Genomic DNA, 14,020 nt, shown 5'->3' on the forward strand with positions numbered 1-14,020 from the left:
TCATGCAGCTGTACGCTCAGGTCTCCCTTTTGCTGCAGTTCTATTATGTTCTCTCCTGTTCTTTCAGTCAAAATGTATCATTTCACTGTTGAAACTTCATCTGCCACTTACCTGCCCACGCTGCTGGGTCTCTATGTCTTCTTGAAGATGATTTTCCTCCTCATTATTTTCTACACTTCAATATCATCTGCAAATTCTGAATGTTTATCCTACAAATCCATACCATCATCCTAACTGCAATTAATCCAGAAATTAAAAGCCTTGAAACTATCAGCACATTGAATAATTGGTATTGGTTTATTATTGTCAATTGTACTGAAGTACAGTGAAAAACCTGTCTTGCGTACCGAGCATACAGGTCAATTCAGTACACAGTGTAGTTACATTTAGTTAGTACAGGTAAAAACAACAACAGTACAGAGTAAAGTGTCACAGCTACAGAGGAAGTGCAGTGCAATAAGGTGCAAGGTCACAACAAGGTAAATTGTGAGATCAAGAGTCCGTCTCATCGTACAAGGGAACCATTCAATAGTCATATCACAGTGGGATAGAAGCTGTCCTTGGTGGCATGTGCCCTCAGGCTCCTGTATCTTCTGCCTGGTGGGAGAGGGGAGAAGAGAGAATGACCCGGGTGGGTGGGGTCTTTGATTATGCTGGCTGCTTCACCAAGGCAGCGAGAGATAAAGACAGAGTCCATGGAGGGGAGGCTTGTTTCTGTGACGCACTGGGCTGTGTCCACAACTCTCTGCGGTTTCTTGTGATCCTGGGAAGAGCAGTTGCCATACCAAGCTGTGATACATCTCGATAGGATGCTTTCTATTGTGCATCGATAAAAGTTGGTGAGTGTCAAAGGGGACATACTAAATTTCTTTAGCCTCCTGAGAAAGTAGAGGCACTGGTGAGCTTTTTTGGCCGTGGCATCTATATGATTTGACCAGGACAGGCTATTTATGTTTAGTTCATTGATTTACTTTCAAGAAAGGAAATCTGCCATCTTTACCCTTTCTGGACTGTATGTGACTTCCGACCCACCAATGTGCCCCATGTGCCCTCTGACATGGCTGGGGGGGGGGGGGTGGTGGGCAAGCAGGGATGGTCAGTAAATGCCAGTCTTGCCGGAGAAGTCCATATCTTATGAAAACCTGAGAAGTCCTGGTGAAAGCATCACAAAATCTTCAAGTTTTTATGTGAAAAAGATTTTATTGATTATGAGTTTTGCCTTAATAAGTATACAGATTAAATAAATACCTGGGATTGGGTTACTTGCTGGGAACTCTGTCTCCTCCTCCACAAGGCAACAGGACACACCTTACCCTGCATCCAAACAATCTGCTGGAGGAACTCAGCAGGTCAAGCAGCATGTGCCGGCAGAAAGGAATTGTTGACGTTTCGGGTCGAAACCCTGCATCAGGACAATTCCTCTCCTCCCACAGATGCTGCTCGACCCACTGAGTTCCTCCAGTAGATCGTTTGTTGCTCCAGGTTCCAGCATCTGCGGTCTCTTGTGTCTCTTAACCCAGCATTCAACTCAGTTCAGTCAGCAGGTGGTGAACTCAAAATCCAGCAACAGGCATTCCAGTCACCAACAACATAGATAACAGGGCACATTTCCAAATGCATTGTGCATCACCTCCTCCTCAGCATTTTGCATCCACCTGTGGTTAGTTGGAACTCATAGTTTTAAGGAGGTGGAACAACAAGGGAGGTTCAGTTTGGTGAAACAATAGCACGTGTGTGGGGACCCCCTGTTGGTCAAAGATCGGGATAATTCTCATTTTCTCCGTGTGCTCCCTTTGTGGGAAGCTAAGGATCAAAGGAGGGTGAAGGGGAGGCAGTCAGCCGGTAAGCGGGATTTTATTCTAGTTTAGTGAGGCAGTGCTAAAACAAAGCCTGACAATTTTGGAAATTCAGCGGCTGTGGGAATAAAAGCAGGATTAATGTTTTAGGTCAATAACCAATCATTGGAATGGTTCTGTTGAAACGATATGCTTCAATTTTCATTTAAAATTCACAGCTTTGCAAGAAGTTTGGATATTACAACACAGTTACTACTGAGGAGGTTTTTTCCCCCAAGATTTATCAGGAGCCTCACAGTGCCTCAGGTTCGCCAGTCAGCCAGCGACTCAGGTTCAATGCTGTCTGCGCAGAGCCTGAAATGTTTTCCTTGTGTGGGTTTCCTCTGGGTGCTCCGCTCTCCTCCCACATCCCAGACGTGCGGGTTGGTAGGTTAATTGGCCACAGTTAATCGTCCCGAGCGTGTAGGTGAGTGGTTGAATCTGGGGAGGATGGGGCAGGGAGGGAGGGTGTGGACATTGGTGAGAAAATGGGGAGAATAAAAAAAATGGGATCATCAGTGTAAGAATAGTGTAAATGGGTGATGGTTAGAGTGGACTCAATGGGCCAAAGAGCCTGTTTCCATGCTGTATGTCTCTGTGATGTTACGATTCTATGAGTTTGCTATCTCAGCACTGAGAACGACTTACACCATCCTGGACAAAGCAACCCTCTTGTTTGTCAATGCGTCATCTAGGTTACACATTGACTTCCTACCCTACCAGCATATTGTGGCTGCAGTGTGTCCAAAATGCCTCAAAGCTTCTTCAACAACACCTTCCAACTCTGTGGCCTCTACTCAGAAGTGGAAAGGTAACAGGCACATGGGACACCTCCACTCCACCCAGGGTGGGACCTCTTCACGTCATACGCCATTCCTTCATTGTTGCTGGACGAATCTAGGAACACCCTCCCCAGCAGTAGCGTGGGTGTATCTATACCAAAAGAATGCAGCATCTCAAGGTTGTAGCTCACCACTACCTTCTCAACGACAGTTAGGAATGGGAAATGCTGGTCATGCTGCCATGCAGATATTCCAAGAATGATATTCAAGACCAGTTTCAACCATTTGGTTCTTGAACCAACCGGCAAAACCCTCACCACTACAGTTTAGCAACACTGTGATCACTTTGTACTAAATGACTTTTTTTTTTGGCTCTAATTGTGTCTTTCTTGTAAAAATTGTGTATAATTTAAATTTATGTTTTTCTTGTGAATGCTGCTTATCTGATGCTATGTGCCTGTGATGCTGCAGTAAGTAAGTTTTTCACTGCACCTGTGCACACATGTACTTGTGCTTCTGACAATAAACACGACTTTGACTTTGATGATTTTTTTTCATTCTGCAATGGATTAGAGGAACTATCCAGAAAAAAAGGTCCTTTTATTAGTATTGCTATGTCCGCTCTCTGAAAGCGAGATTCATTTGGTCTTTGATTCCAGCCCCTTCCAATCCCTTTCTGCAAATCTCTGCCTTTTCAATATTTATCCACTCTTGTTTTAAAACTTTTCCAGAGTCTGCGTCTAATCCTATCTCCATGTACTGCAACTCTGTAATCCTCACTGTGGCGAGTGGAGAAAAAATCAGGAGATATAAACTGAAATAGGAGTCTTTTGGGAGTGGAAATTGAGGGGCACTTTCCACACAAGAGTTATTCCAGGCTGCAGGAGTACGTGCTGAGGGACACACCGAAGCTCGGTGCGGCCAACGCAAAGTCTCTGTGGGGAAGGACCACAGGCTGGGCTCCTCCCGCGACCACACATGGAGGGGCTGAGTCACATGGGGAAGCCCCTCAAACATTGAAATGGTGTAGCACCCCATGGGGCCACATGAATGGCAATGGTGATATGGTTTAAAAAAATAAGATAACACGACTGAATGTATTGACCATGAATGTAAAAAGTTTTGCACTGTTTCTCTTTTGTATATCTATTTTTATGATGCATAAAGTTTATTTTTGAAATATAAAAGAGTTATTTGAAGTGCAGAACCTCTTGCCCAAGGAAAGCGATGGTGTGCAGGGACAATCGGAGCTTCCTAGGTTTTTGAAGCTCTGATTAGCAGAACATAGGAAACTCAAGCTGATAAATGGAAGTAAGACGCTGATCGGAAACACTACATGTTCAAGGTATAGAGTGGCTGTTCTTTTTCCTCTAATGTTCCAAGCCCTTTGATTGAAAAGTAAATTTCTAACTTTTCCCTTTTGCAACCTTAAAATTACATATTAGTTAAATAATTGAGAGATGAATGTTACAAGACAACAGGAAGTGGTTTACATGTTGTAATGAACTAATATGTTCCAGTGCAAACTTGAGTGGTTGTTGGTAAGTTCTCCATGTTGCTGCAGTTTGGAGGATGCCAGAATCTACATAACCAATTTCAGTGGACAGCATAAAGCATCAATGTTACTCGCTATTCCTCATTGTCAACAACAGATCACTAGAGAACCATAGTCATAGAAAGATATTGCCTGAAAACAGGCCCTGTGTCCAACCAAGTCCGCACTGATCATCAACCACTCATTTACACTCACCCTATATTAGTCCCATTTTAAAAAATTTCTACCTACATTCTCACCAGCCCTCCCCAGATTCTACCACTCACCTGCACACGAGGGGCAAGTTACAGTGTCCACCAAACCTACCAACCAGCACATCTTTGGGATTTGGGAGGAAGCCAGAGCTGGTGAAACCCATGCGGTCACAGGGAGAACATGTAAACCCAAGGTCAGGATTGAACCTGTATCTCTGGCGCCGTGAGACAATGTCTTTACCAGCTGCCTTTGATCTTTCAAGCGAGTTTGATCTTTCAAGCAACTGTTAATATTTGAAACTTCAATTCCAGTTATATCAAGAACTGATTGAGACTCCAACCCTTACAGTCTTATTATTTTTTAATAGACTTTTTCATCTCATTAATCTTTGTTGGGTAGTGAAGCCCTTTTCACCTCATGCACTCTCAGGATCAGATCTGCCCAGAGATTTAGGTGCCTTAAACTGCAATTTCTTCCTCACCATGAGGTGATTTTGACCACACCCTGACTATGAGCTGATGGTATGAATAAGGGATCAACCCAACTTCAAAGTAAGAGCCAAAGCCCCTGAAAGAAATCAACTACGTGGCATGACATATTGTGTAGAGTATCAGTGCTGGGTGCAATCAGAAAAATAAGAGCCCCTGATCTCTTCGAGCATTGCTGAGAAACAGTGAATGAGAAAGAAATGGTTCCTGCAATTTGCAGGTTAGCTATGGGGTTTACAGTCATAGAGTCATATAGCATAGAAACTGACCCACTACGTCTGCACCCAGCATCTTCGTCAACCTGATACTAAAAGAGAAAAGTGGGAGATTGGCTGTTATTGCCAAGACAGTCAATAGAATAAATTCTAGAGATGGAGTACAGCCTTTTATCACAACTATAAATCATATTTAGCACCACTGACAGAGAATTAATTTCTGGGCAAATGACTTCCCAAAAGGTTTTGCTTCAACAGGAATGGCTGAAGCAGTGGTTGGTGTTCATTTAAAGGAAAAATGGATAATTATTTGAAGTAAAAGAAGATGCAAGAGTTTTGGCAGCTTCTGATGCAGTGGAAGTAGTTTTGGATTTCTCGAGCAAACAGATGTTTTTTTTTAATATGATTAGATCTTTAACTAGTGGAAATTCCTGCTGCAATTCCCTCATACAATTGATGGCAGTGTGAAAACTTCATTTGGGTGTGGGCCAAGTCTTTACTTACTCTGTCCCGCCAATGAGTCTCTGTCCAAGTCTCGCCCACCAGTCTAGTGCTCTGAAGCAAGGGCTCAATTAAATACTATGTCATAGGAATTTTACAGCAAGAGAGAAGAGGGAGCTTTCTTTCCATCAGTGCTGCCTTAAGGTTACCAAAGTGAAAGACCTGTCCGCTGCATTGAACCTCGATGTACAGAGGGATCTTGTGGTCCCAGTCCATGACTCCCTGAAAGTGGCTGCACAAGTTGATAGGGTGGCAAGGAAGGCATATGACATGCTTGCCTTTATTAGTGGAGAGACTGAGTTCAAGAGTCAGGAAGTTATGTTGCAGCTTTATAAAACTCTGGTTAGGCTGCATCTGTGGTGCATTCAGTTCTGGTCACCCCATTATAGGAAGGATGTGGAGAGGGTGCAGAAGAGGTTTACTAGGATGCTGCTTATACTGGAGAGCATGTGCTAAAAGGAGAGGTTGGACAAACTTGTGTTGCTTTCTCTGGAGCGTCAGAGGCTGAGGGGAGACCTGACAGAAGTTTATAAGATTATGAAAAACATAGAACAGACAGGTGGTATCTTTCTTCTTGGGTCAACATGTCTAATACTAGTGGGCATGCATTTAAGGTGAGAGGGGGTATGTTCAAAGGAGATGTGCGGGGCAAGTTTTTTACACAGTGAGCGGTGGGTGCCTGTAATGCGCTGCCAGGGGTGGTAGTGGAGGCAGATACGATAGAGGCGTTTAAGAGGCTCTTAGACAGACACATGAATGTGTAGAGAATGGAGGGATATGGACCTTGCGTAGGCAAATGGGATTAGTTTAGTTAGGTGTTCAATTACAAGTTTAATTAGTTCGGCACAACATCATGGGCTGAAGGGCCTGTTCCTGTGCTGTACTGTTCTATGTTCTAACCTGTAGTCAGTTAAAAGTAGATTAAATCCTATTCTAACAGTGCCAGCTGCTTGTGTGATTGGAAGTTCAGACATTTTCTTCCAACGTGGCTGTTCATTCCAGAAGTAAATTGAGTTTATCGTTGAGCATTTATAGTGGTGTTACCCAGCCATTCCAATAAATGCAAGGAATTACACATTTAAATCACTTGAACAGGTAAGTTTAAAATAACTTTGAAACAAGAAACCACTTAGATATAAAAATTGACAAGAAAAGTGATTAGCCTAGACATACTGCTGGTGATATTAGTAAATATTTCATTTCCCTGCTGTTACTTTAGCAGAAGCACTAAGCTGTTTAAAACAAGTTTATACAAGTATGCATAAAACACTGAACAGAGCAACATACTTTGGGATTGAAAGACTGGGGCTAACTGATGCAAAGTGGGCCACTTGTTCAACACCCCGCCAAAACTCAGTCCTATCGATACCAACAGAACTGAATACCTTTATTTATTCATGTGAATGCATTTATTGCACATCCCTGGTCGCCCTTGAATGGAATAGTTTGCCATTTCAGAATGCCAGCCTTAGATCCAACATACTGCACCAGGTCTTGACGTACATATATGCCCGACCAGATAAGACCACCGGATTTCCTTCCTAAAAGGCCAATACAACAATCCAAAGCTTTCACACTGGGGAATTTATCTAATGAATCACTTAATTAAGTTCCCCATCTGTTATGGTGGGATTTGAACTTGTGTCTCTTGGTTATGAGTCCCAGCCTCTGGTTTACCATTCCTGTAATGTAACCACTATGCTACCGTACCCCTGTGTAGGGGAATGTGGTATATTGAGTGGTCTATAAAAAGCTCTTGTTTTGTAACATTACTCAACATATCTTTCTACCCTTTTGTGTCCTTTCATCCACCTAATACCTTCATAGCTAGACTTTATACCACAGTAGTCTCCGCATAAACAGCAAAGCTGGTCACATAAGGGTCTCTGAGGTGGGTTGAAGAGCAATATTGTCTTGAATTCTTATTTTGTTGCAGGCTCTTTTACTGGACAGTCTGAGGCATGTCGCTCCATGCCTTGGCCTTCTTCTTGGCAATGGCCAGCCATGGAGGCTCCACTGCAGCCAACGGAGCAAGCTTTGTGTTGGACATTGGCCGCTTCTCCCTCATTCCCATTCCACAGGCCTGTGGCTTTGGCGGTAGGTGTGAACCTGTTGAGAGAACAAAAAGTCACCTCAATCATCTCAACAACAAAATATATCCCACTCATCTGGACCTGAGCTTTCATTAGTCTGCAGTGAAATAAATTGGGTAAATATTATTTTATTTATTAGTTATATTAACTTGGTAAATTGGATTATTATTGCCACATGTACCGAGGTTTTGCATGCCATCCATAGAAATCATTCATTGCACAGTACATTGATGTAGTACAAGGGAAAACAATAACAGAATGCAGAATAAAGTGTTACAGTTACAGAGAAAGTGCAGTGCAGGCAGACAATGAGGTGCAAGGCCATAATGAGGTAGATTGTGAGGTCAAGAGTCCATTTGATTGTACTAGGGAACCATTCAATAGTCTGATAACAGTGCGATAGAAGTTGTCCTTGAGCCTGGTGGTACGTGCTTTCAGGCTTTTGTATCTTCTGCCCGATGGGAGGGGGGGAGAAGAGAGAATGTCCAGGGAAACATATTGGCCTGTGTAACAGCATTTGGTCACCCCATTACAGGAAGGATGTGGAGGCTTTGGAGAGGGTACAGAAGTGGTTTACCAGGATGCTGCCTGGATTAGAGGGTATAAGCGCTAAGGACAGGTTGGACAAACTTGTGTTGTTTTCTCTGGAGCACCAAAGGCTGAGGGGAGACCTGATAGAAGTTTATAAGATTATGAGAGGCATAGAGTAGTCAACCAGTATCTCACTCCCAGAGTTGAAATATCTAATACTAGAGGGCATGCATTTAACGTGAGAGGGTGTAAGTACAAAGGAGATGTGTGGGACAAGTTTTTTACACAGAGAGTGGTGGGTGCCTGGAGTGCACTGCCAGGGATGGTGGTGGAGGCAAATATGATAGAGACATTTAAGAGGCTCTTAGAAAGGCACATGAATGTGCAGAGAATGGAGGGATATGGACATTGTGTAGGCAGAAGGGATTAGTTTAGTTTGGTGTTCAATTACTAGTTTAATTAGTTCGACACAGCATTGTGGGCTGAAGAACCTATTCCTACGCTGTATTGTTCTATGTTCTATGCAACAGACCTTTTGGTCCATTAATCCGTACTGACCATCGAACACCCATTTTCCACTAATCCTACCCTATTTTATTCTCCCAACATCTCCATCAACTCTGCATCCGCCCCCAGATTCTACCACACTAAGAGACATCACACAACACTCAACTACACACTAGCTGGAAATCTACAGTGGCCAGTGAACCTTCCAGCCCACACATTTTTGGGATGTGTGAAAACGGGCAAATTACCTGTTTGGGCCAGAATCTTGGGGTGGAGAGGGGGAAGGTGTGGAGGAACTGGAGTCTTTTATATCCATCTGATAGGACAGGTGAAGTCTCTGTTTAATGTCTTAAATGAAAAATAGCAACCAATATAACATACACTTGCATCTACAGGTGTCATACTGACTTTAGTAATGTGTGTTTCACTTTCTATATGTTTGCAAATCAGGAAGTCACTGAATAATAGTGTGGAAACAGGCCCTTCAGCCCAACTTGTCCATGCTGACCAAGGTGCCCACCAAGCTAGTCCCACTTGTCTATGTTTGGTCCATATCCCGCTGAACCCCTCTTTCCACACACTTATCCAAATGTCTCTTAAATGTTGTTATCGTACCTGCCTCAACCACCTCCTCTGGCCGCACATTCCACATACCCACCACCCTCTGAGTGAAGAAGTTGCCCCTCAGGTCCCTTTTAAACCTTTCACCTCTCACTTTAAACCTCTGCCATCTTATTTTTTAGTTCCCCTTCCCTGGGGAAAAGACTGTGCGCATTCACCCTATCTATGCCCCTCATGATTTTATACACCTCTATAAGGTCATCCCTCAATCTCCTACGTTGCAATGAATAAAGTCCTAGCCTGCCCACCTTCTCCAAAGCTCAGGCCCTCGAGTCCTGGCAGCATCCTCATAAACCTTCTCTGCACTTTCCAGATTACTGATGTCTGTCCCATAAAATGACAACTAAAACTGTACACAACACTCCAGGTGTGGTCTCACCAGCATCTTGTACAACTGCAACATAACGTCCCAACTCCTGTACTGATGAAGGTCAGTGTGCCAAACACCTTCTTCACCACCCTGTCTACTGTGATGCTGCTTTAAGCGAACTATGTACTAGTATCATTTTGTGGCACCTTGCTGGTTGAGAGGATCCAGAATGGGGAATTCAAATACAAATGGTTGAAGCTTGCTTTGCGAAGTAGAAACTGGACAGTTTCTTCTTAGTCATAACAGAAATTCAAGCTTCCTGCTGAGCTGTTTGAGACAGGGTCCCATCCCCAGTGCCCTGGGTCAAAGCCCATGCCCTCCCAGTCTTGGACTGTGAGAGACCCTGCAAAAATATCCCTCCCACAACTGGGCAACAAGTTGGTGTGGGACTCCCAGTTTGCTCAGAGTGTTTAAACAAGTCCTAATGCTGCACCCTTTCCAGTGGGGGGGATGTCAACCACTTTAGAAGGGTCAACATTTTACCTCCATTAAGAGTTCAAAACTTAATGCTCTGACCACAGGGAATGAGCTGATAAATGCCAAATAAAGAAGACCCTGCTATATCCATCACTGGTTGTTGGCAAGTGGTTCTTGAGTTTGAAAAAGGTCCTTCTAAAGTTTTTACCAAATGTAGGGGGAGTTGTTATCCTGGACAGGTGTTCTTCCTTCACATTTGTTTTCATTTCCTTGCTCTGAAAGCTGGAAAGAGGCTCCTTATCTGTAACTTTTTTCATCAGGTGCTTTGTCGCTTCCTTAAAAGGAAAAAGAAATCAAAGTTAATTCGCCCACAGCACTTCAGTAACATTCAGTAACGTTATTCACTTTGGTAACCGTTAATGGCATGGAGTTGGTGTTCAGGTGATTTTCTCAATTAAGCTGGTTCCTAATTTTCCCTTGTGGGGGAATCTGAAACTATGGGCCCAATGCAAAAGAATCAAAGGTAAATTTAACAGGGAATTCAGGAGAAAACCCTTTGCTCAGAGCGAGAATCTGGAGCTTGTTCTGTCAGCCGGCATGGGCCAAAAGGCCTCCTTCTATGCTGAAAGGAAATATGGTACCGTAGGCACCCTAGGCCTTTTCACCTCTGCACCGTTCTCCTCTTTGACCAAGTTTTGGTCCAGTCCCAAGTATTTCCTTACCAAAGTTACTGCCAAATCATCTTTTAGTATGTTCTGGTGAAGTGTGTGCAGTTGTTGAAAGAAGTTATACGTGCTAACTAAATGCAAGTTGCTGTATCTTAAATGTTACAAAAATTATGTATCCTCTGACACCAATACTTTTCCTTGAGGTATCACCCCATTTATTCCCAGGCCTTACCTAACATGGCATTGTAGACATGCATTATAGATCTGGACTGAAGGAGGAAATGGAAGAACTAACAGAATGGGTAGGTGAAATCATTTAAAAAGTAATGGGAAGATGCAAAATCAGGAATTGGATGGTCTTTCAAGGTGAATGAAATACGTGGCTCCCAATTTATTATCAGGAAAAGAAACAATTATACCATGATCCTGAATGACTAATTAATTGCAATTGAGCTTTCAATGTCAATATAATAACAATTTAATGAAAGAAGTGTTACCTTATTTATGTCTGTTTGAATCACGGATTTATCCTCTAAGAGTTGGATTCTCTCCTGTGTCCCTGCATACTGGTCTTGAAAGCCTTTCTGTTTTTGTCTTGCTAAAGAGACCCAGACTGGCTCTGAAGAATTGACTCTTGGGCTGTCTCCTGGTTCAGGTTTGGCAGGCTGAGAGTTCTTCTCTGTGTAATAGATTTAGGAAATCAAACATCCTTTTCAGCAAAAGGAAACAAGCAACAATCTGATCATTTGCTTAGATCTACCAGGCTATGCAAAATACTCTTTTTAATTACAGGGGCACTTGAAGGTTACTTTCAACAGACAATGCACAATTGATAGCTGTCTGGTGTAAGTTACTGCAGGAACATTTGCAATAATTTTGCATTAAAATAATTGTTGAAGGAACAACTTTCTCCAGAGCAATGAAAATTGAGGCTGAGATCGCTACAGTCTTGAAGCTGTTGGGTAAGATAGCGACCAAAACTAGAGATCTTAAGTATGATTTAGCCACTAAGAAATCCGATGGAAAATTCAGAAGAAACTTCTTTATTGAGAGGGTGGTCAGAATATGGAACTCACTCCCACATTGAGTAGTTAAAGTGGAGAGCATCAAAGCATTCAAGGGAAAGTTAGGTAAATACATCAAGGAGAGAGGAATAGATAGCATTGTTAAATGAAGAGGAGTGGGAGGGAACTCAGGCAGAGCAAATACAGTTATATAATAGGCAATAATGTTTGCATAACTACTGCAAAATTGCATAATGTACCTGCAATATTGTCTCCTATGTTGGAAATAGTGACCATTATCTATCTCATCATCAGCGTTAACTGCAAAAGAAAGACTACATCAAGTAATGGCTCAAAGCAAACTAAAGTTCCATACCTGATGTTTTACCAAAATCCGGATAGGTTTCACTACTCTTTCTCTCATTCTTTGCTCGAGGAACATGATACTTTTCTCGCATGACAGGTTCCGTTGAGGTGTCCAGTGAATCAGTTTTCCCGGATGTTGGACACCCACCCTTCTGATCCTCTGGCATTGATTTGGCTGCATTTTTACTGACATCTTTTTCAGTTCCAGTTGTCAAAGAAGCCTCTGCTTGGCCACTTGTTGCACCATCTCCTTTCCAGAGCGCGGGAGTTAATGTTGCAGAGCATGGTATCTCTCCTATAGCATCTCTTCTTTCAACTACTTTATGTTCGAAGCCACCTTCAGTGGAATATTTATAAAGAGGTGAAGTTCTTCTCAGCCTGACACCAAATGGACTTCCCATGGTATCCTGTCCAGTTTCTGCTTGTTGTTCTATATCTTGGAGACTGCTGTCCACAGATGCTTGTTCATTTTCATCAGGTTTCAATTTCAACGGCAGATTAAGAATCTGTTGATGTCTAATGGAGTCTTCGACACCCTGACTTGACAATGCTTCGTTGGGACTTCCTTCAGATGTATCTTCACAATACCCAGGTTTTGGCACTGTCAGGAGACTACCGTCCGTATTCCTTCTCTTAGCATCCATCATGGACCTCTGCCAAGCAGATGCAATTGAGAACTTGATGAAACCTTGAGTAGTAGGCCTGAGATGTTCCTGTGACAGCTCATCTGAAAATGAAAGCTCAGGCTCTGCCTGACTGCGGACTAATTGTGGAGTAGAGCGCTCAGCTTGCTTTACTGAATCTTCAAGTGGAACTTCGGATATAAAACCAACATTGTCTGTCAACTCATCGTATGGCTTTGGAACTCGTTCTGGTCTGTGATTTAATAAGCTCTCGGCATCTGTCTCTTCCATTATTGACTGATCTGTCGGGATATTTTCCACACATCCTTGACACTCTTTGGATGAACCCAATGTCTCATCACAAAGTGCAGTTTCCTTTACTTGTTCAGGTGTCAAACTATGTTCTGGTGCACTTAATATATTTAAAATTATTCCCTCTTCTCTCTCCTCCTGGAGCAGTGCAGCCAGGTTGGATTTCAATGATGGAAGTGCATCTGCAATGGGGGAAACCAAATCTCCCTCAACATCCCCGAACAGGAGATCTTCACTGGTTGGAGCTTTGTCTGCATCCTGAACTCTATTCTCAGAATACTCCGGTGACAGAGTTACGGCCATTGGTGTGGTACAGGAGGGCAATGCATCGTTTTCCTTTTTGTCAGCAATGGCCTTTACGGAAGACAACTTGGAATCGTCTTCACGTGCTGGGAATGCTTCTGGTCCCGATCCTGCAACAACGGGAGTCGGCTCAGGGTCAAGCAGGTCTTCAGAAGTACAGACTGGTTCCGGAGGAAGTACCTCTCGACTTGTAGGGCTAGGCAATGTATCTCCATTCAGAGTGGTGATTTCTCCATCAAATGTATCTCCAGGCTCTGCACTGTGACTGTCAGAAGTAGCAGGTGCTCTGGGAATGTCTGGAACTCTTCCTGCACATTCCTCATCATTCATTTCGAGAAACTTTGGACAAGGCATTTTGTTATGATGGACATCAATGTCACCATCTGCCAATGGATCTGTTACACAGTGAAAATCAAAGGAGGTACAATAATTAAAATGATGAGCAACAGCTTAAACTTAACTATTAAACTTCAAATCTCAGGCTTGGTGGGTCACCTGTCAGTTTTATTGCTTGCATGTTGTGTTAATTTAAATGCTAGTTTTGTAGTTCATCCTTTTAATAAACACTAAACATTTCTTTTTGTATAAACGACAGATGTAGTCAATATTCAACCAAACATGTGTAACCTTCTAT

At 42.9% G+C, this 14,020-nt stretch overlaps 1 protein-coding gene across 2 annotated transcripts in view; it reads right to left on the minus strand.

The window, feature by feature from the left end:
* Window positions 1–449: 449 nt before the first annotated feature.
* The window catches only part of zgc:66433 (uncharacterized protein LOC321250 homolog), a 153,335-nt gene continuing 139,764 nt past the window's right edge, over window positions 450–14,020 (minus strand). For both annotated transcript variants that reach the window (XM_052022268.1, XM_052022267.1), the window contains exons 9-12: window positions 12,159–13,781; window positions 11,276–11,457; window positions 10,319–10,445; window positions 450–7,680 (exon numbers count right to left, since the gene is read on the minus strand). In XM_052022268.1, the coding sequence (XP_051878228.1) occupies window positions 7,514–7,680; window positions 10,319–10,445; window positions 11,276–11,457; window positions 12,159–13,781 (2,099 nt within the window). In that variant the 3' untranslated portion in view covers window positions 450–7,513. The remainder of the gene's footprint in view (window positions 7,681–10,318; window positions 10,446–11,275; window positions 11,458–12,158; window positions 13,782–14,020) is intronic.

This window comes from Pristis pectinata, chromosome 8 (genome assembly GCF_009764475.1).
Source record: "Pristis pectinata isolate sPriPec2 chromosome 8, sPriPec2.1.pri, whole genome shotgun sequence".
Taxonomy (NCBI): Eukaryota; Metazoa; Chordata; class Chondrichthyes; order Rhinopristiformes; family Pristidae; genus Pristis; species Pristis pectinata.